We start from the raw sequence: 13,531 nt of genomic DNA, 5'->3' as shown, positions 1-13,531 counted from the left end.
AGTGTCTTTGGAGATGCTTGAGGCTTTATCGTGATCTTGTATACCCACAGCGCCCGTTGTTAAAAGAAAGAGTTACTGTGACCCGGGACTAGCGGATCATCTTTCAATGACTAGCTTTATCTTGACATTATAAAAAAAAAGTGTCTTTGGAGATGCTTGAGGCTTTGAGTGCTCAGGGTAACAAAGCGCTATGAAAGTAAAAGTCCAGTTACTGTAGTTTCAATCTGGAGTTGCCCAATCTAGAGAAAGCACTAACTCCAGCTTTCCCACCAGAGAGGTGACATTCAATGTGCCAATAGCCAACTTAAAGAGCCTGCCAGGGCCTGTGCCTCTGACTGCCACCCAAAACACACTAGAATGCTTCCTGTGGGTGGAAAGCCCATCTGTGACTTCATACTTTTTTTTTTCTCCTTAAGCTTTCAACACACTTGCAAAAAGTCTCTTGATAGAAATGTCCATTTACATAAGAGATTGTTTTACCTGTGCTGGCTTTTTTCTGCCCCTCAGTAGCATTCCCTGTTTGTCATGTTTTTTTTCCTCCTTTTTGAAATATCCTGGTCTCAGGTCTTGTCAATCTTGCTTTTCTTTTCCTCCTTTGGAAAGACAGCCGAAAGCACTCGATGAAAAATAACCTATAGAGTCATACCACGTGTCACTGTGCCCTTATGTCTCACTTACACACTCTCACGGGACAAGATCTACACTTTCCAAACATATCCGACATGCTTGAGACAATCTAAAAAAAGCAAATTGTGAGGTCAGGATTCCAATCCGAAAAACATCTATCTGTAGAGTATGAGCAGTTTCAACCATAAATGCTACCAACAATCGCGCTCTGACAGTAGCTTAGAATGTGCATAGCCCCCACTTATGCGTCGACAAAACAAAATGCTTCAGCAAGAGTGAGGGACTAGAAAGAGAGAGCATATTTCTCCTGTTTTGGCTTCCCTTCATTGGCTTCCTGTTAAATCCAGAATTGAATTCAAAATCCTGCTCCTCACATACAAGGTCTTAAATAATCAGGCCCCATCTTATCTTAATGACCTTGTAGTACCATATCACCCTATTAGAGCACTTCGCTCTCGCTCTGCAGGCCTACTTGTTGTTCCTAGAGTATTTAAAAGTAGAATGGGAGGCAGAGCCTTCAGTTTTCAGGCCCCTCTTCTGTGGAACCAGCTTCCAGTTTGGATTCAGGAGACAGACACTATCTCTACTTTCAAGATTAGGCTTAAAACTTTCCTTTTTGCTAAAGCATATAGTTAGGGCTGGACCAGGTGACCCTGAATCCTCCCTTAGTTATGCTGCAATAGACGTAGGCTGCCGGAGGATTCCCATGATGCATTGAGTTTTTCCTTTCAGGTGGCTGTAGCTCAGGTGGTAGAGCAGGTCATCTACTGATCGGAAGGTTGGTGGTTCGATTCCCGGCTTCCCCTAGTCTGCATGCCAAATATCCTTGGGCAAGATACTAACCCGAAATTGCTCTCCGATGCATTCATCGGAGTATGAATGTGTGTGAATGTCAGTTGTGCTTGTGCGAATGGGTGTGAATGGGTGAATGCACAAGTTGTGTAAAGCGCTTTGAGTGCTCAGAAGAGTGGAAAAGCGCTATATAAGAACTACTCCATTTACCATTTCCAGTCACCTTTCTCACTCACTATGTATTAACAGACCTCTCTGCATTGAATCATATCTGTTATTAACCTCTGTCTCTCTTCCACAGCATGTCTTTTATCCTGTCTTCCTTCTCTCACCCCAACCGGTCGCAGCAGATGGCCGCCCCTCCCTGAGCCTGGTTCTGCCGGAGGTTTCTTCCTGTTAAAAGGGAGTTTTTCCTTCCCACTGTTGCCAAAGTGCTTGCTCATAGGGGGTCATATGATTGTTGGGTTTTTTTTCTCTGTATCTATGAAGCGCCTTGAGGCGACTTATGTTGTGATTTGGCGCTATATAAATAAAATTGAATTGAATTGAATTGAATTAATAATGCGTGATAGTTTGTCACTGACGCCAGTGACATTTCTCTGGTCCTTACTCAGATCTATGTTGGAGTTTTTGCTATTAAGAACACGACTTTCAGATTCTGATAATTTGCTGTAGATTGTGTTTAGACCTGTTGCTTATTGGTTTGTTTTCCATTTTTCAGCTAATAGCTCTTCGAGAATCACTTCGTTGGTACATAAATGCTATTTTATGGCTGTCAAACTGTGTTATCTCTGACATTTCCATAGATTCAACTAAAGAAATGGGAACAAATGTGTTCTTACACCAGGTCACTATGTGTAAACAGAACCCATGCAAACATGGAACATGCAAACTCCACACAGAAACTCTGCAGCCAGAATGCTGCTACTGCTAATATACTCATATCACTGCTCGATCATTATTCACAGGAAAAAACACGGAATTAAACGCAAACATCATCCTGGATCTGAACCCAGCTTAGTGTCCGTTAAGAGTGACCAGTCTAAAAAACGCTTGATTGAATTTAAGGAGCAACAACCCTCTGCTGCGGAGAGGTAAGCTGATAGTAACATGAACTCTTTGATACCTGTCAGTTTGGTGTCTGATTTAAATGAACTACTTGATGGTGTATACGCCCTCCTTTTTGGAAACAGCAAGAAACTAGAGATCATAGAGTCTCCCACGGTGCCTTTGCCCACACCTCAGAAACTACACTTCAACATCACAGCTGACATCAAAAAAGCAATTGAGGAGGCCAAACAAAGCATTGATAAGTGAGTACAAAAGCTACTGCTCAAGTTTTAGTTGCATAGCCCCACTGAAAACAAAAATCCATCCCCAGAGGAAAAACCCAAATAAACACGACTAAGGGTGTTTTCACACCTATAGTTCATTTAGTTCAAATCAGTAAATGAGTTTGTAAACTCTCGTGGTTTGGGTTGTTTTCATACAGAGAATAATCAAAGTATACTTCAAGCGCAGCAAAATGCGTCGTGTTCAGTTCATTGGCCAGATGTGTCTGGGGCAGAAGCAACAAAAGTAAACATCTGAAGAAGGTGCTGTAATCCTGGACTATTGGAGAACAGAGAATTTCCATTCATTACACAGCTAGTTGTAAGCCCCTGCAGACCTTTGCACATCCATAGTACTTTGCTACAATGAGAATGCAAATTGTATGTTGCTATGGGAAGTTTTTAGCTCAAACTTGAAATGTACACCTTTTAAAGTTTAGATTGGTCGGATCCACACCAGAGTGTGATCAAATGTTCACACATGCACAAATGAGTTTGATTTTAAATGGACTAAACAGACTAAACTTTGCTTCAAAGTAACTTTCAATGGAGCACAACTTTAAAACTAAAAGGTTTATAAATGAGCCCCCAGCTATAGACCGAGGCACATTGAAATGGAAAACCCTCTGTGGGCCATAATGTCATGAGGCCTCTGAGGAGGAAGAAAATAACCCCAGGTTTCTTTTCAACACTGTAGCTAGGCTGAGAGTCTGAAAAGAAATTTTTGATTCATATAATTTTAACCATTTAAAATAAATAACCATCCCTCAGATGTTACTTTATGTACAGGGTTCATTACTTTTTTTTTTTTCTCTATCCAAGCAACAAACATGACTGAGAGTGGACTCTCCGCTGTGCCTGTCCTGCTAGACCTCCGTGCAGCATTCGATATTACTGTAATATTTTATTACAGAGTTGAGCATGCCGTAGGAATTAAAGATGATGCACTGCAGTGGTTAGAACCATATCTGATGTCCATGTAAATGGGGAGTCTTCCTTACACACTAAGGTTAATTTATGGTGTTCCAGATAAATCTGTTCTGGGACCGCTTCTGTTTCACATTATACATGCTGTCCTTAGGCAGTGACATAAAAAAAAAAACAACGGCATATTGGCTTATCTTTAGCTCTCTGTTAAATCCAGTATCCAAGTTAAAATCCTGCTCATACAAGTTCTTGAATATTCAGGCTCCATCTTATCTTAATGACCTTATGGTACTGTATCACCCCATTAGCACTTGTTACTCTCAGAGTGCAGACTTACTCGTTTTCTAGGATATTTAAAAGTAGAATGTGAGGCAGAGCATTCAGCTTTCAGGCCCCCTTTCTGTGGAACCAGCTTCCAGTTTGTATTCAGGAGACAGAAACCATCTTTACTTTTAAAATTAAGATTAGGCTTAAAGCTTTCCTGTTTGATAAAGCATACAGGTAGGACTAGATCAGGTGACCCTGAATCTTTCTTTAGTTACACTGAAATAGGTGTAGGTTGCTGGGGCTTCCCATGATGCACTGATGTGAGTAAGGAAGACACTTTTCATTCTGCATTTGATCATTAGTTACTGTTTTATACATTGTGTGTTGTCCTGCCTCCCTTCATTGGTGCCACCTCTCCCAGTGTCCTGATTCTGAAAAGAGAAATTGCAGTGCAAAACTCCATAGTTCATTACCTCCATTCTCCATACTTAACAAGGCATATATTAGAACACACATGCATCAACATACAATGAGCGGGTGGAGGGAGGTTTGGAGTCTTCTCTCACCCCCGTTCTCTGCGACCTGCTGGAGCGGGGGGGCTAGGAGGAGGAGTTGGCCGTCCGACTGCGGTCTGGAGTGTGGGCCTCTCCTGCTGCTGCGGAGTCGGGGCGGTCTGCCTCCCCCCACCGCAGGGAAAAGGGAAACACCACCTGGGTCTGGGTGCAGTTCCCCCCTCCAGGGGCGGGTCACCTAGACCCGGTTTGTAGAGTACGCTTGGGGAGTGTGATCGTGTGTACACGTCTCTTTATGTCTGTCTCCACGTTGGTTGAGTGTGGAGTGAAGTGCATATGAGAGCATGAGGGTGGGAATGGATGTTTGTGTCTGTGTGTGCCTGTATGTCTGTGTCTATATGTCAGGTTGGGTGTCAGGCGCCACCTCTCTGGGGACATCTCAGGCCCTCCAAGGTTTGGAGGCCTATCTCCCCCTACCACCACTTCCCCTGCCAGTGGCGGACCCCTCAGACATCGGTGCGTTGGTGGTTCTTTGTGTCCGGGGATGGAGCGTCCAGGTACACACCGGCTCACTCCTTGGCGGCCGCTTATCGGGGCCTGGAGCCTGGGGCTCGCTCGGGCCACTTCGGAGGTGGGGTGCCCCCGGCCTCTCGGCCTGGGGCTCGGTCACTCAGGCGCAGCTGGCTGCCGGCGGAGCTCACGGGCGCGTCACTGCAACTCCCCCTGGCTTCTGCTCCGCGGCTGCTGAGTGAGCCCTCATCTGGGACTCTCCTCAGCTCTTTCTCGGGACAGTGGCGCGGCTGCCCCTCTGTTGGTCTTCCTTGGTCTCTTGTGTTCTGGGGGCCTCTGGATGTCTGGAGTTTTGATCTCCTCCACACCTGCTCTCATCGCCCTGGAGGACGGGGCTGTGGCCCCCCCACACCCTCTAGCAGATCTATTACATGAAGGAACCTTTTAAAAAAAACAAAAACAAGCGCGTCCATGCTCACAGGTGTACACACGGGTGATCACACCCACAAACTACACCCTTTTTGGCTCCTACCTCAAAGCACACTGTGTTCTGTTGATCTTATGTGCTGCACAATAATGTTTAATATTTAGTATTTACTGTCATATTCCATATATCATTGTGATGTTGTTTATTCTATTACTCTTGTTCTCTTCTGCTTGCTTTCTTTTTTCTTTCTCAGCAGGTGATCCAGGTGATTGATATATGCATTTTTTTTCCTCTGCCCGTTTTGTTGGTTTTTGTCTTTTGCCCTTCTCCCCCGTCCCTCTTCTCAGCTGTTTCTCTTTCCCTCTTTCTTTCTCCCCTTCTTTCCCCCAGTCAAGTCTGTCCCGTATTCAGTAAGTGAAAATAAAATAAACAATAAAAGGTGAATCAAATGGACCATTACGGCAAGGCTGGGATGGTCATTTGGTAAAGTAAAATCCGTTGGGTATCTTTCTTTGCCTTTAGACAACAATTCTGATGGCAAAAGAGCCAAACGGGACAGGCCAAAAAAAACAAAAAACAAGGCATATATACATATTTTAATAGCAATACTTATAACAGGAGCATGCAATACACAAACACATCTGTTATCCTATCCTCTTCACAACAGAATCGTCCAAGACCTGGATTTCAGTATTCTCTCATTCAGCCACTATGGGAAAAACTTTCTAAAAGCAAACAAGATGAGTCCTGATCCTTTCATACAGATGGCTATACAGCTGGCCTACTACAGGTGAGTAATCTAAACCTTATGGAGATGTTTCTGTAGGCTGACTTTTTCTTGACCAAGTTAAGATGGAACAGACAATCCTAAACTCATTAACCGTAACAACCTGGGTTCACACTCATACAAAATGCTGTAGTCACAGATTTAACAATTTTTTTTCCTGCATAGACCTAATTGAGAGCAAAGCTTATTTAACATTCACATAAAATGTTGATCCTTATCAAAAGCACATGTATTTCTTTGTTAATCTATATGCCTAAACTTTATAGGCTGCTTAGTAATTAGATTGTTGCCAGCTGACCCTTCTGAAGGGCCTGACACAAGATTTTCATTACAACTGTTAAGCTGTAATGAAGTCATTTGTATGAGACTGGTGATGGTTGCAATTCTCAATTTGGAGAAGGTTTGGGCTGCACCAACAAAATGTTGAAGTTTTAAACTTGTCTGTTTATTAACCATGCATTGTAAAGATAAAGAATAAAAAAACAAATATTGTAGTGTGACTAGAACATAGCTTTGACTTGCACATCATTGACTTCTCTTATATTTTGTTTTTACACAGTATCCCAACATTTTTGGAATTGGGGTTTCATTTTGGAACACAGGTTGTTTAAAATATTTTTCTCCAATCTCTTGGCAGGGTGCACCTGCAGCACTGTGCATCTTATGAAGCTGCCTCAATGCGACTTTTCAGGCAGGGACGTGTAGGTGAAATCCCCTCAACTTCAAGTGCCTCAGTTGCCTTTGTCATGGCTTTTAATGACCCAAACAAGAAGGTATGGGGAGGGTGTGTGTGCAGGTATTTCACTCTAGGATTGTGGGTAGAGTTATTTTTCTTTGACACTGAATATAAAACTCAGTGCCACAGAAAATTATGTCAGAGTTCACAATACATCTGCTGTGGATGATTTCATTATGACTAATCAAATCAATCCCCATGAAGAATCTGAATGGGATTTTTTTTTTTTTTTTTTACCTGCAGAACACTCTGTTCTGTTGCCTACTTTTCTTTGGTGTCACTTCAGTATTTGAAGTAAGCTGACAGTTTCACTTATTTGCATGTTGCTGGTATGTAATGCTTTAGATTACAAACTTCTGTCATAAACACTACCTTGTTACAAGTGATGAATTGTAACTTGTAATCTTGTTGTACAGAACACAGAGAAAGTGGATCTTTTGAGGAAAGCTATAGAAGTGCACAAGTGGAACACTAGCATGGTGAGTTTTAATGACAAAACTGCTCAGTGCTTCAGTTTAGTGGCAGTCTGTTCCTGTTAAATGGGACAACAAAATGTTAACATTAACACGCACCACACTACAGTAAAAATCAGCTTACAAACTTTGCACCTCTAAATCCAGGCTGGGTAAACACAACGCCACTAACAAGCTCTGTATTTACATATCTTTCAGCTGTATTTAAAAATAACATCATTGTTGAGAGTGATGGAAGTCACACTGTTAGTCTGTATGAGCAGCTGTGTAGACTACAGAATGAGCTGTGCTGTTCCTATTGGCTGTTCCCATCACTCAGATCCTTTCCTGAAAGGGGCAGTGCAGCAGCCAGGTTGATTTAAAGAGACAGACACTGAAACAGATGATTGTTGCAGACATGGTACAAAAAATGCTGTCTGATATTTCTGGGAAACTTCAAATATGCTATAAATGTAAATTATGGGGACATGTGACACTCACATTAATATGACATCAATTGGCAATGAATAAAAGTGTAAAGTTTAAGACTTCTGTAAAGATACTGAACTCTACTCCACACTGATACCAACAAGGTAATAAATGCAGGAAAGAACGGCAAAGATGGGGGAAGAGAGGACATACTGTCATACTGATAGGCAGCAACAACTGCTCTTCTAAAATTATTTGATGGCCTTTCTCTTTAGTGCTGAATCCTCCAAGAGCAGAAAACTGACATTTTAAAAAAATAAATAAAACACCTTAAAAATCCCCACACTGCTTCTTTGTTTTGGCTTAGTTTTTCTGTAGTTTATCAGAGATTGTATTTACCTAACAATCTAGAATTATGACTAGATTGTAGTCTTCTCTATACAGCCATGGTAAAAACAAAGGATGGGTAACCTAAATAAATGGAGACTGTATAATTACAGAAAGCCTACGTTATCCCTTGTGTATCTGTAACTCTGCTTGCATCGACTTGAATCTGAGATCAGATGACCTTTTTCTTCAAAATGAAACTTTTCATCAAAATGTACCACCTGCATATGGGCCTAGGCAATGGACTTCAAAGAGGTATATCAGGAATGGCTACTTAGCTCTACATGTCCATGTTAGTATAATCTAGGCTTAAGAAGATGACCATAGGATATAAAACTATGGGGTACAAAAAACCCATGCAAACATGGATAAAAGAATCAGACCTTTTTGTTGCTGTTGTGCTGAGACTGTCTGAAAAATGCTGTGTAAGCACTCTACACGTCATGTTTAGTCCTGTGCAAACATTGTGAGTTGTCTTCTTTGTAATAGGAAATTAGTGGACAGACAGTCTTTGGGCACTTCCTGGGTCTACAGCACCAAGCAACTGAGAAAAATATTCCCATGCCGGACATCTTCACAGACGCCTCCTTTGATAAAGTTTTTGACTATCGACTTGCTACAAGTCAGGTGAGGAGCACAGCTGAAATTGAGCTGACAAAGTCTTAATAGTATTATATTACTAGAGACATAATCAAACTTCTGTCTGCCGCAAAAAATGGTTAATGTTACTCCAATTGGTATCTTTCCAAACTGATGAGGAGGGGACTCATTTATATTCTTTTGTTTAAATATTATTTTTGTTTTCAGCCTCAACTGATAGTTATGATGAACACAACACATCTATTAAGATCAAGGACACCCTTAGGCTATATGACATGGTATTAGCTGTGTTGCTAATGAGGTTTCAATCATTCTCACAAAGTGCATATCAAACAACTATATTGTTTAACACAATAATTAACCACTATGTCAAACTTTGTTCTACTTCACAAGGTGCAGTCCAAATCTGGTTGTCTCCCATGTGCTTGTCCTTATCAACGTAAAACGTATGATATATGCTATACTCTTTTGAAGGATGACATGGCTTTTGTGTTGTCAGCCTTCAAAACAAACACAGAAAATAATTCAGAAGAGCTGAAAAAAGCTGTGGAGGATGCACTGCTGGACATGAGGACCATACTGTGAAAACAAAGACATGAATAAAGTGGTGGCTTTTCACTTTTGTTGAATGCAACATTTGCTTGACCAACAGTGTTGGTCAAGCAAATGTTTATGCTGGTAAAAAGAAATGATCAGTTGTAGTCAATTGTAATCACTAATGAGAAGTTTATACAAGTTTGTACAACTTATTAAAAGATTTAAGTGAGTTATATATTTGAACCTGTATACATTTGATGCCAAGTGTTTGAATTCATTTTAGATTTTCTCTAACTTGTCCAGGCAATTCTGTTTTTGAAGTCAATTTGACGCCTATTTTTGTGTTAAAAAAGAAGTATAGGTGGCTAAAAAGATATTTAATTATTGTGAAGCGAAAAGGTCTCCATCCATTCTGTTTTAAGGCTCAGATATATGACCATAATGTCAAGGCTTAGTTGGACACATTGTACTTGCTATTAAGTACCTAATTAAAAAAACAAACTGAAATGTATGATTTTACATAGAATATTTGAAAAAACTGTCCAGGAGATTTTCTATGATAAAATATGCAATTTGTCTGTCAACACAGAAGAACTGATGGCATGTGGAAGGTCCCCACACTTTTACCTTTTCCACAACTCAGAGGATATCACCAGGCCAATCATCTCTCTAGAGATTTTTTTGTTTTGTCTCTGTAATTCATGGTTTTGTATTTTGGTATTTTAATTCTGAGCCTTCAGTTGGTTATGGTGTACGGGGGGGAAAGGGTTTTCCGGTACTATGTAAGTTAGGATGTAGATTCCCTGCAGAAGCCTAAATGAAGTCTTAATGTTAGAAGGATATTTAGTGCAGAATTTATTTTATTTTTTTTTTACTAACTATCCTGCTATTTCAGACCCATGCTGTATTCCAAAGCCGCCATGTCTGACTGAACGTGTGGTGGTCATGACAACAGCAGCAAAAACTCATGTTTGTGTGTGTATTACCATGACATTTCCAGACCTATAAAATAAAGCATTACAATTACAAAACCAACATGTCTATATATTGGCTTTTATTGAGGGATCAGTATTCATATCTCCATATAAAGAACAAAGCATGAAAAGTAACAACGGCAAAATGAAGAGGTGAAACCTAAAATGTCATCCATGGCAAGAAATAAAAGTAATAATACTTAAAACCTTCTTTTATCACATAGCTGGGTTTCTTTTTAAAACAATTTTAATCTTACTATCCTTTAATAACGGTGACAATGCACATACTGTATGTCTTGTGATACATAAATGTCTGTTTTTTAATATAGCTGTTTCCATGATTGATGTTCTAGTTCAATCATTATTAAACTGAAATTAAAGTTTTGACAATATCTAAGATATTTTGAAGTTTCACATTCACTGCAAAAGGTGTTTTTCTTGCTCCTGCTTTTAGAATTATGAGAATAGCAAACCCTCATATTTCCTTTATTTATTTTAGAGATGCAGCCTGGGAGTATTATGAAAGATGAATCTGGTTTTTCCTCCTGCTTTCATTCAGGCTGTCGTTCACTGATATCTGTAAAGGTCACTATAGATTGTTGAGTTCCAAAAGGGTTTGGTCCAATACCTGGTGCATGTCCAGATTTTCTTCTTTGGCGTGGGCCAGTTTCTCTAGAGTTGGAAACAAAGACACAAGTTACCTTCCAAGTTAATGTTGTGTCTATGATGAATATCTAAAAAATCGAATTGCTCTCAAATGCAAAGTTGTTATGCATAGTCTTTGTGTAAAAGGTAAATGGACTGGTTCTTATATAGCGCTTTTCTACTCTGTCTGAGCACTCAAAGCGCTTTATACAACTAATTCATTCACCCAATCACACTCATTTACACAAGCACTTCTAAGCTTAAGTGCTAAGTATCTAACATTCATACACATTCACACACCGATGGATGCATCGGAGAGCAACATGGGGTTAGTTATCTTGCCCAAGGATATTTGGCATGCAGACTGGAGCAGCCTGGGATCAAACCACCGACCTTCTGGTTAGTGGCTGATCCGCTCTGCCACCTGAGCTACAGCCAGTGTGAGTTTTACAATAGAATAGTTGAGTCAAATAATAATAATGGATTGGATTTATATAGCGCTTTTCAAGGCACCCAAAGCGCTTTACAATGCCACTATTCATTCACTCTCGCATTCATACACTGGTGGAGGCAAGCTACGGTTGTAGCCACAGCTGCCCTGGGGCAGACTGACAGAAGCGAGACTGCCATTTTGCGCCATCGGCCCCTCTGGCCAGCACCAGTAGGCAAGTAGGGTAAAGTGTCTTGCCCAAGGACACAACGACCAGGACAGAGAGCCCAGGGATCGAACCGGCGACCTTCCAGTTACAGATACGCTTCCCAACCCCCTGAGCCACGGTCGCCCGTTAACAGGTGTTCAAGGATCAAATGAAATGAAAGGAAATGCTCCTGATAAATAAACACGCAACATGTTTTAATTTATAGCCTACTATAGTAAAATAAAGCCTGCTGTACAGCCTACAGGTTATATACAGTAGGCTACGGTATGAAATACAGATTGTTCAATATGAAATATAGATTCTTAGAAGCAACTCAGTACATGCAAAAATAGGACTAAAGTAGTCCTACACACATTGAAATAACACACTAATTTAATGAAAAAGACGGCTAGAATTGCTTTGTATGTAATATTGTCTCCTTTTTGAATGACTTCAATATTCTTCCCCTCTGCAATTCTCTACCTTATCATGGTGGAGGGGTTTGTGTGTCCCAGGGACTACAGTGGCTTGCAGTATTTGGCCCCCTTGAACTTTCCCACATTTTGTCACATTACAGCCACAAACATGAATCAATTTTATTAGAATTCCACGTGAAAGACCAATACAAAGTGGTGTACACTTGAGAAGTGGAACGAAAATCATACATGATTCCAAATATTTTTTTACAAATAAATAACTGCAAAGTGGGGTATGCGTAATTATTCAGCCCCCTTTGGTATGAGTGCAGTCAGTTGCCCATAGACATTGCCTGATGAGTGCTAATGACTAAATAGAGTGCACCTGTGTGTAATCTAATGTCAGTACAAATACAACTGCTCTGTGACGGTGTGATGGACGGAGCAGTGAAGGAAACTTAGGCACAGGTTAAAGTCCAAAAAAATTATTTTTTTTTTATTTAATCCAAAAAACATAATTGGTTAACTCATGCAAAAAGACTCAAAATCTTGGGCCCATAAAAGAGGTCAAAATAACAAAACTCTACTCAAAGTTGACAACAACTGATAACTCAAACAAACTGACCTAACTTAATGAGACAAAGGGAAAACTTTAATAGTGGCTGATCAGCCCACAAAAACAGGAGAAGGGGTAAAACACACAAAACCTAACAAACCAAACATAATGAACTCCAATTCCCCCCCATGGTCCTGAGTTATGGCGTGAACCAATTTGTATTCTTCCTTTAAAGCTCGCTCCGCCCCTTTTCCACCTCTTGGCTCCTTAATCAAGGGACTGGAACAGCTGCAACTAAGGTAACTCAGAAAACAAAAGATTAATCATACATAACAGTGTAAACTAAAATGTGCGCACTTATTTTAGAATGCAGTGTTATGTGGATATGTAAATTAACTCTAAACCAAAACCAGTTATTTATTGTCCTGTAAATTAATTCCTATATTTAAAGAAAGAAATGTGAATGCAATGTTACTTATAAGCCTCTACACTAACATGGTGGGTATTACCACTGTGTGGCTGTAAGTGCAGCCATCACAGACGGCCTCAGAGGTTGTCTAAGAGAATATTGGGAGCAACAACACCATGAAGTCCAAAGAACACACCAGACAGGTCAGGGATAAAGTTATTGAGAAATTTAAAGCAGGCTTAGGCTACAAAAAGATTTCCCAAGCCTTGAACATCCCACGGAGCACTGTTCAAGCGATCATTCAGAAATGGAAGGAGTATGGCACAACTGTAAACCTACCAAGACAAGGCCGTCCACCTAAACTCACAGGCCGAACAAGGAGAGCGCTGATCAGAAATGCAGCCAAGAGGCCCATGGTGACTCTGGACGAGCTGCAGAGATCTACAGCTCAGGTGGGGGAATCTGTCCATAGGACAACTATTAGTCGTGCACTGCACAAAGTTGGCCTTTATGGAAGAGTGGCAAGAAGAAAGCCATTGTTAACAGAAAACCATAAGAAGTCCCGTTTGCAG

The 13,531-nt window shown here is 40.7% G+C and overlaps 2 protein-coding genes across 5 annotated transcripts in view; one reads left to right on the top strand and one right to left on the bottom strand.

Annotated features, from left to right (window-relative positions):
* LOC106633673 (carnitine O-acetyltransferase) overlaps positions 1–10,446 on the top strand; it is a 13,921-nt gene extending 3,475 nt beyond the window's left edge. Inside the window, exons 2-7 of the mRNA XM_014340335.2 lie at positions 2,613–2,732; positions 6,061–6,183; positions 6,818–6,953; positions 7,333–7,395; positions 8,674–8,811; positions 9,178–10,446. Coding sequence (XP_014195821.2) covers positions 2,613–2,732; positions 6,061–6,183; positions 6,818–6,953; positions 7,333–7,395; positions 8,674–8,811; positions 9,178–9,369 — 772 coding nt within the window. The 3' untranslated portion in view covers positions 9,370–10,446. The remainder of the gene's footprint in view (positions 1–2,612; positions 2,733–6,060; positions 6,184–6,817; positions 6,954–7,332; positions 7,396–8,673; positions 8,812–9,177) is intronic.
* The window catches only part of tpm2 (tropomyosin 2 (beta)), a 23,114-nt gene continuing 19,941 nt past the window's right edge, over positions 10,359–13,531 (bottom strand). For all 4 annotated transcript variants that reach the window (XM_042228823.1, XM_042228821.1, XM_042228824.1 and 1 more), the window contains one exon: positions 10,359–10,967. In XM_042228823.1, coding sequence (XP_042084757.1) covers positions 10,885–10,967 — 83 coding nt within the window. In that variant the 3' untranslated portion in view covers positions 10,359–10,884. The remainder of the gene's footprint in view (positions 10,968–13,531) is intronic.

The sequence above is a fragment of the Haplochromis burtoni genome, unplaced genomic scaffold (assembly GCF_018398535.1).
Source record: "Haplochromis burtoni strain Fernald_Lab_line unplaced genomic scaffold, NCSU_Asbu1 Contig_356, whole genome shotgun sequence".
NCBI classification, from domain to species: Eukaryota; Metazoa; Chordata; class Actinopteri; order Cichliformes; family Cichlidae; genus Haplochromis; species Haplochromis burtoni.
The sequence above is the reverse complement of the archived record's forward strand: the minus strand, read 5'-3'. Positions and strand labels throughout refer to the sequence as shown.